The sequence below is a fragment of the Phoenix dactylifera genome, unplaced genomic scaffold (assembly GCF_009389715.1).
Source record: "Phoenix dactylifera cultivar Barhee BC4 unplaced genomic scaffold, palm_55x_up_171113_PBpolish2nd_filt_p 000997F, whole genome shotgun sequence".
Classification (NCBI taxonomy): domain Eukaryota; kingdom Viridiplantae; phylum Streptophyta; class Magnoliopsida; order Arecales; family Arecaceae; genus Phoenix; species Phoenix dactylifera.
Window position 1 is genome coordinate 32,589 of NW_024068351.1, and position 8,954 is coordinate 41,542.

The 8,954-nt window shown below is 44.4% G+C and overlaps 2 protein-coding genes across 2 annotated transcripts; one reads left to right on the plus strand and one right to left on the minus strand.

Annotated features, from left to right (window-relative positions):
- Positions 1–266: 266 nt before the first annotated feature.
- LOC120107742 (glycine-rich cell wall structural protein 1.8-like) lies at positions 267–1,364 on the minus strand. The gene is made up of 2 exons (XM_039121169.1): positions 900–1,364; positions 267–392 (listed from the first exon to the last, which is right to left on the minus strand). The coding sequence occupies exons 1-2, from the start codon at positions 1,362–1,364 to the stop codon at positions 267–269; spliced, it is 591 nt and encodes a 196-aa protein (XP_038977097.1).
- Positions 1,365–8,254: 6,890 nt separating this feature from the next.
- LOC120107741 lies at positions 8,255–8,782 on the plus strand (the record flags this gene model as incomplete). Its single annotated transcript, XM_039121168.1, is given in 2 exon segments — positions 8,255–8,380; positions 8,382–8,782. Coding segments are annotated over 2 exon segments (231 nt in total), but the record flags the coding sequence as incomplete, so codon positions are not given.
- Positions 8,783–8,954: the final 172 nt, after the last annotated feature.

The window sequence follows — 8,954 nt, forward strand, 5'->3', positions numbered from 1 at the left end:
ATCTACTTTCTTCTCTTTTCCTTTCCTCTGTCAGTTCTGCTCACCAGAAAATAGGGGTCCCTCGCTCTCTCGGTTCTCACAAGAAGAGACAGAGGGGAACAACCCCTTGGTTTCAAAACAGAAGAAGGAAAAGAAGAATCCCTCGATTTTCCCGTCCACCCGTTATCGCGGTCTCTACCTCAACCACCGGCAGCCATCGGTGTATGGCCGAGCATCGCCGGATCCCCGGATTCTAGTTGGTGCACGAGCTCTACGCGGTACCCCGACTACGTACACCGGAGCATGTCGACGGGCCATGAGTGGTTTCCGTTGCCGTAAAGAAGAAGAGCGTCGTCGCCCTTCTTGCGGCCCTGTCCCTCGAACCCGACGAAACAACCGTCGGCCACTACAGACTAGCAGGATCCACCCGCCATCGTGTCAGTCGTCGCAACTCCGCAGCCGCCGCTGCGTCCTGCGCCCCGCCTACAGCCGTTGCTGTGTCCTCCGTCGCCGCCGCAGCCGCCGCCGCGCCCTCCGTCCCACCCCCAGCCGCAGCCGACTGCAGCACCGCGGTCATTTGCTGCACTGCTGGCCCCTCGGTCGATCCGCAACGGCCACTGAACAGCCCGGGTTGTCCTTCCGTTTTGGTCGGAAGGTTGAAAACGAGTGGTAACAGGTAAGTTCTAAACCTGTTACCCCTAAAACCCGGTAGCCCGGGTCCAAAATCCAACAAGTTAAAATATATATATATATATATATTTTGCACGTGACCTGCACGTGCTCAACTTCACGGTTATCGGAATGGGTTGCAACCAAAAAACCGAGCCCGTTAACCCGTACCCGTTAAGGTTCCAAACAAAAAAAAAATCCGTAGGATCACGTGACCTGCACGTGTCCCGGAAAAGAAAAAAAAAGCTTACCTCTGTTTCTGCCGAAAGGAAACCCAAGGGGTTTCCGCCGCTGTCGCCGTCGCCACCGCCACTGCCTCCGCCGTCGTCGCCAAGATCTGCCTCTGCCTGCACCGCCGCTGCTGTCGTCGCCCCGCCGTCGCTGCCGTTGTCGTCGCCTCGCCGCCGCTGCCGTCGTCGTCGCCTCGCCGCCGCTGCCGCTCCTCCGCTCCGCCGCTCGGTTCCCCGCCGCCGCCGAGTCCCATTGTCCACCCTCCCCACCACACCGCCGCCACCTTCGCTTCTCTGTCCGGCAACACCACCCCAACCCGCTCCCCTCATCTTCTTCCCTTCTGTGTCCTCTTCTTGGCACCGGATCCCATCTCCCCTCCCCTCAACTCCTCCACTGTCCGCCACCATTTCGAGTTTTCCCCTCTTCCAGTTGTGGCCGCCGACCCCCTTTCCCCCTTTCCACCATCCGCCACCTCTCCTCTCCATCTCCCTTCCATTTTTGGGCTCCCTAGGGTATTGGTCAATAGACCCTCACTCGAGCCCCATCAAGCCCCCTTCCCCCCCTCTTTCTGAGCCGCGCCTCACTTCCGCGCCCGATCCACCGCATCACCTGCGGGCCCAGCAGACTCATCAGGCCCGCCCATTGCTTCAAGCCCAATTCACAGGCCCTCCTCTTCATATACAAGTTTGCCAGGCCACTCAGGCCCACAAGTTGCTGTAACTAGCCCGATTCGCGCCTTTTGACAAGCTTACTGGCTGCGACCGCACTTCTGATCGTGCCCCAGCCTAGTACAATAGATCCAATTTCGTGTTCAAGACTCTACAACGGACGTTTCCGGTGGACTGCATCCACCACAGGTAACAGGTTCTTCCTCCTTTTGGGTTTTTTTATCTAATTGTATTCTAGTTCTCTTGCATGACAGCCATAATTGAAAACTTACTTTCCTGTCATATTTTGAAACCTTAAACATATATTACCACACCCGTCCTATTCACCCTCTAAATCTATATATTAAATTAGCACACCCTAGCGATATGATAGTTCTCAACATCCCTAGATCATATTACTTTCGGACTTTGAACGACCGTAATACATGTTTGCAACCTAATTTTTTATAATAACTAATTTTCTACCTTAATTCTGAAATAACTAAAGTACAAATTAGTAATATTTAATTTTAAGTTATTTTTGTGAAAATTTGCTGATTTCTGAATTCATAGTAAATTGCATTAGTGGGTTGTCCTGCATTGCATTTGGTAAGGATTTATTAGTAGCACTGCATGTCACATCACCAACTAGAGTAGTCCTTGCATGCCAACCCGTAGTGGTAGAGAGTACCTACTCACTGACTCTCAGACCCCTTTACCCACCATGGACCCCAGATTCTACAAGATATTTTGGAACAATTAGCTGCATTACGAGCTGACCAAGATGAATTCAAACGAGAGATCCGTGCTCTAGTGCAACATCCTAGGACTCCTGAACTGTCAACCCCAATCGCAGCTTATCCCGAGCTTGGTTTGACTACACCACCTGTAGCTTTTTCCCATCCCCCTAGGAACCAACTTCCTCCTGATCACCAGCACGACTTTGACGAGCGACTACTTCGTATCGTACGAGTAGATGCCCCCACATTTGCTGGTCAATTAGAACCGAGTGTGTACCTTGATTGGAGAGCAGTCATGGATAACTATTTTGAGTGGTACGAAATGACTGATGATAGAAAAGTACGGTTCACTAAAATGAAGCTTATTGGGCAAGCTCACTGGTATTGGCATAACGTTGAACATATGCGTGAGACCCAGAGGCTTCCTCGTATCACCACTTGGGAGGATATGAAAGAAAAACTGAGTGAGAAGTATCTGCCATTCTCTTACCGACAATGCCTTATGGATAGATAGCAGAAACTAACTCAAGGGACTTCAACCGTTGCCGATTACATTGCATGATTTGAGGAGTTTCACATGAGGTGCGGTGTAATCGAAGAAGAAACTGTTACCCTTTCTAGGTTTCGGGCAGGACTCCGCGAGGAGATCCAGAAATAATTAATTCTCTGAGATTACCACTCTTAGCCAAGCATATCAGTTGGCTCAAGATGTGGATAGTTTCTTACAAATCCCTGCAGTGAGGCGTACCGACTCTCGGTCCATACTCCCAGGAGCCTGACCTAATCAAAGCTATTTCCCGCAATCCAGACCATTTTCCAACCATCCTAATCAGCCCGGCTCTAGCCAATCACCGAATAGGCCGTTCCTGATGCCTGCTCAAAATCCGTCAACTGATAAAGGAAAAGGCATACTAGGTTCCAACCCGTCATCAAGAAGTCAAACACAGTGTTTCAGGTGCCAAAAGTTTGGCCATATCACGTCCCAATATAATGCCAAGACCTATCTAATGACTGAACTGGAAGCGGGAACCCAGAAGACTGAATGTGTCGAAGAAGTCTATGAACCAAACATCGAGGATTTCGTAGAAGACTTTGGAGACAAACAGACTGGGTTAGAGTTTGTTCAAACTGAATCCCAAAATGAGCCCATTGATCGAAATGACCAAAACCCTAGGCTCCATTTGGTTAGGTGTACTCTAGCCCAAACCAAGACCGAATAAGATTGGCGTAGAACCTCCCTATTTTACATGCTTATTAAGATCAATGGTAAAACACGCAAAATGCTATTTGATAGCGGGAGTTGCATCAATGCCATTGCGTTTGGAGTTGTTTTCCGCCTTGGTCTGAAATCTACCCCTCATCCTAACCCATATAAGGTAGCCTGGGTAGATAAGACGTCCATCTCGGTGTCGAAAAGATGTCTTGTCCCGATTCAATTCCTATCTTATAAAGACGAGATCTAGTGCGATTGCCTTCCGATGGATGTAGGTCAAGTCATTCTAGGGAGACCTTGGTTATATGATAGGGACGTCACCCTTCATGGTCGGTCGAATTCGTGTAGCTTTATGTTCCAGGGTCAGAAAATTATACTGAATTCATTGCCTCCTAGAGATCCCGCCCCTGAAAAGAAGGGTGCTACACCACGGAAAGATGAGTCACTTCACATCATTACTTCGAAAGAGGTAATGAAATATATCGAAAGCCAATCATTTGTGTTCGCCCTTGTGGCTAGAGTTATCAATATGGAGTCAAATCCCGAGCATCCGGCCGCAGTAGTTCCCCTGTTGGAGGAGTTTCATTCTATTTTCCCTAAGAATCTTCTAGATACACTCCCTCTGATGCGTGATATCCAACACGTAATTGATCTCATTCCTGGAGCATCTTTGCCAAATCTTCCCCATCATAGGCTAAACCCAAACGAGCACACTGAACTGAAACGTCAAGTTGACGAACTCTTCACTCGAGGATATATTCGTGAGGGTTTGAGTTCCTGTGCTGTACCTGCACTCCTCACTCTCAAGAAAGATGGCTCTTGGAGGATGTGCATCGATAGCCGTGCTATCAATAAAATTACGGTTAAATATCGTTTTTCCATTTTCAGGCTGGACGACCTTTTGGACTATATGTCTGGTGCTATAGTTTTTTCCAAGATCGACCTAAAGAGTAGGTACCACCATATTCGGATTCGTCCTGGGAATGAATGGAAAGCTGCCTTTAAAACCAAAGATGAACTCTACGAATGGCTAGTAATGCCTTTCGGATTAACAAATGCTCCTAGTACTTTTATGAGGGTGATGACATAGATCTTTCGACCTTTCTTGAATAAATTTGTCGTTGTATATTTTGATGACATCCTCATCTATAGTCAAACTCAAGAGCTCCATCTCTCACACTTAAGGCAGGTTTGTGATGTCCTGTGGAGAGAAAACTTCTTTGCAAATCCTAAGAAGTGTGCCTTCCTGACTGATCACGTCACTTTCTTAGGATTCATAGTGTCTTCCAAGGGTGTCTCCGCTGATCCAAAAAAAGTAAGCGCGATAGTCGATTGGCCTGAGCCCAAGACCCTAGCAGAAGTACGCAGTTTTCATGGTCTGGCTACTTTCTATCATCGCTTTATTAGAAATTTTAGTTCGATAATGTCCCCATTACAGATTGCATGAAGAAAGGAGACTTTATCTGGACTAAGTCGGCATCCCAAGCATTTAAAGAAATTAAGCAAAGGATGACAGAAGCACATGTCTTGCGCCTCCTCGATTTCACTAAAGTATTTGAGGTCACATGTGATGCCTCTGGCGTTGGCATAGGTGGCGTGTTAAGCCAAGAAGGTCACCCTGTCGCGTTCTTTAGCGAAAAGTTAAGCGACGGCAGGTTGCATTATTCCATCTATGATAAGGAATTCTATGCGGTAGTGCAAACTTTGCGACATTGGCGACACTATTTGCTACCGCAAGAATTTGTCCTGTATTCAGACCATGAGGCTTTAAAGTATCTTAATTCCCAAAAGAAACTAAACCTTCGACACGGCCGATGGATTGAGTTTCTGCAAGCCTATACTTTTGTACTGAAACATAAAGCTGGAGTTGAGAACAAGGCTGCTGATGCACTCAGTCGATGGATCTTCCTCCTATCCGTGATGAGCACTGAAGTAATTGGTTTTGAAAGGATCAGGGAACAATATACCACCTGTCCCGATTTTAGTGATGTATACCTGACCCTACGAGATGGAGTAGAGAGAGAACAAGATGATTTCTTTTTACAAGATGATTATCTCTTTCATTCCGATCGATTGTGTATTCCTCGAACCTCATTGAGAGATTTTCTCGTATGTGAAATACACGCTGGAGGACTGTCTGGGCATTTCGGAAGAGACAAAATCATTGAAATGGTGGAAAGACATTTCTTCTGGCCGAGTCTCAAGAGAGACGTGGCCAAAATTATCGGTCAGTGTCGCACATGTCAACTAGCTAAATAACGTAAACAGAATACTGGTTTTTATACTCTACTACCTGTTTCTGATTGTCCGTGGCAAGATGTTAGCATGGATTTTGTGTTAGGGCTTCCACGTACCTCGACCAAACACGATTCCATTTTTGTAGTGGTGGACCGATTCTCTAAAATGGCTCATTTTCTTCCATCTTATAAGACTTCCGATGCTTTTAGGATTGTGAAACTCTATTTTGACGAAGTCGTTAGACTCCATGGCCTCCCAAAATCTATTGTGTCCGATAGGGATGTTAAATTTATGAGCTATTTTTGGAAAACTCTTTGGCACATGATGGGTACCAAATTAAAATTTTTCTCTGCCTATCATCCCCAAACTGATGGCCAGACAGAAGTTGTCAACCGAAGTCTAGGAAATCTTTTAAGATGTCTGGTAGATAAGCATGCTAGGACTTGGGATCTCGTGTTACCAACCGCCGAGTTTGCATATAATAATTCAGTCAATAGGACCTTAGGCATGAGTCCTTTCGAAGTGGTGAATGGATATAAACCTAGGTAACCCATAGACTTGATTCCCATATCTCATCAACATAGAGTTTTTGAGTCTGCACAATCATTTGCTTCACACCTGCATTCATTGCATCAGGAGATCAGCAAACATATTCACTCTAATAACTTAAAATATAAATCTCTTGCTGATTTGCACAGACGTTATAAAGAATTGAATGTAGACGCTTATGTCATGGTAAGAATTAGACCTGAACGACTCCCTTCGGAAACGTTCAAAAAGTTGCAATCTCGTAGTACGGAACCATTCAAAGTTTTAAAGAAAATCAGTTCGAATGCTTATTTTGTAGATATTCCTGAAGACTATAGGATTAGTGCGACATTTAATATTGAAGATTTAGTCCCATACAAGAAATCCATATTCATTCCTTCTGATCCTTTTGTTGATACACCCGTTGTTGTTGATCAACCTGACCCAGCACCTGCTATTGAGCCTCCACCTCCAAATTTTCATGCACGCAGAAAACACATAGAATATATATTAGATGAGCAGGTTATTTCTACCAGGAGAGGAAGCTACCAACATTACCTTGTTCGGTGGAAAGGTCGATCCGAATCAGATGTGACGTGGATTTCGCGAGCCGAGTTGCAGCGCCTTGACCCTGATCTTCTGGAGCAGTACAACAGCCGGCCAGATCTGCACTCGACGGGGTCGAGTTTTTCCCACCCGAGAGGAGTTGATGGGGACATCAGCTAGGCCACCATTTTATTTGCATGTTTATTTTACTATTTTATTTCTGGGCTTATTTGCATTTTAGGGCTTATTTGTGGTTTATTTTATTTCTGGGCTTATTTGCATTTTATGGTTTATTTGTGTTATTTGTGGGTTTATTAGGATTTATTTCTGTGTAAGGGGGTCTATGCAAATTATGTATTCGGGCCCTATATATAGGGAACTATTTTCATGATGAGATATTTAATGAAGGTTTAACAATTTCTTCCCCACGTCTTCCCCTCCTCTCTTCCTCCTCTTCTCTCTCTTCTCTTCCTCTTCCTCCTTCTCTTCTCCATCTTTTTTTCTATTTCCATCTTATAGCTACAACGTACAGTAGTAATCCCAAAAGTACATCATCACCACTGCAGTCATCCTTCCCGGATCTGGTTCGGCATCAATGATTAGCTGTAGCTGTTTCTGTTTCAAGACGTGTATGCTTTGTGTTTGTGACCTGTGTGCTATGGCCATGCTTTGTAGTATTGGCTGGCAGCTTTCTTGTTGATACATGCTTCATTTATAGGTATCCTGCCCCTGTAAACTTCTCCGTCTTCAAAATGCTGAGTTATTGTGCTGCACAGCCTTGTTGCATTCCTTCTGCATTCTTTTACCTTCCGTTAGAGGACTAGTGAAAGAAAGTATTGTTCACAATATGTAAGCTAGAGATGTCAGTAATCAGAATGTGATCAGAATATGCTGGCAGCTTTCCTGTCAGTTCCGTTCATTGGTATACTACGAAATTGTAATGAAATCCAATCTGATTCAAATATTTCATATCTCTCCTTGTCCAAACAAAATGGGACAATTTGAGCGGAAGGTCCACATTTTTAGAATTAGTCTGTTTTATGTTATTTCGTATTGTACAATTCCTTTGTTTGTGGGATCACTTTCCCCGAAGGGTAATGAAAAGAATTCTAATTATAGATTATAGAAAGGATTGCTAATTATGCCTAGATCTCGGATAAATGTAAATTTTATTGATAAGACCTCTTCAATTGTAGCCAATATTCTATTACGAATAATTCCGACAACTTCAGGAGAAAAAAAGGCATTTACCTATTACAGAGATGGTGCGATTTGATTCTTTTTTCTTCTTTTTTTAGACTTCAGTATTATGAGAAAGATACGTGATTCGGGATAGAAAGAACCAAATTATTGAAATAAACCTACGCTTGGTGAAGGTGAGTTTGAAGATAGAACAATTCCTTCTGTCGTGTATCCTCGATTGATGCAGCCTCGGATGCTTCAATTGTTAATTTGAGTATTGAGCGAAAGGTTACACCTATAGGTTCTATATTGTAGGTCAATCCTATTCCACTAGTACCAATAGGCAGCATAGGGGAAGAAGCACTACACCAAGGAATCAACAATACGAAAACTTTGTTATATATTTCCCTTTTCCTTATTGGTATCGGGACTAACAAGAATGGTTGGGACAACAAACATCCATCTCGTTCGTACTTTGGATACCCGTATAACCATCAAAGATCGTTGAAGTGACTAATTCCTGAAAATAGGAGGCGTTGAGGACAAAGAAATTGTTGGAGTTACCATTTCCATCTAGCACTAATATGATTGATTGGTGTTAAAAAAACCTCTTGCGGGAAGGCTGGCTAGAGATTTCTTGTAAAAATACCAGCTCCTGTCAGTTCATAATGATAATAGTTAAATTTGGATTCCATGGATTATTCCCCTTAGTACTATGCACAGAAGGGAGGAGCCGTATGAGATGAAAATCTCACGTACGGTTCTGGAACGGAGATTCTTTGAATAGAATGAACGACCGTAACGGATGTTGGCTCAATCCGAAGGAAATTATGCGGAAGCTTTACAGAATTATTATGAAGCTACGCGACCAGAAATTGATCCCTATGATCGAAGTTATATACTCTATAACATAGGCCTTATACACACAAGCAACGGAGTGCATACAAATGTTACCAGCATTTCATCTTCTTGTTTGCTTAT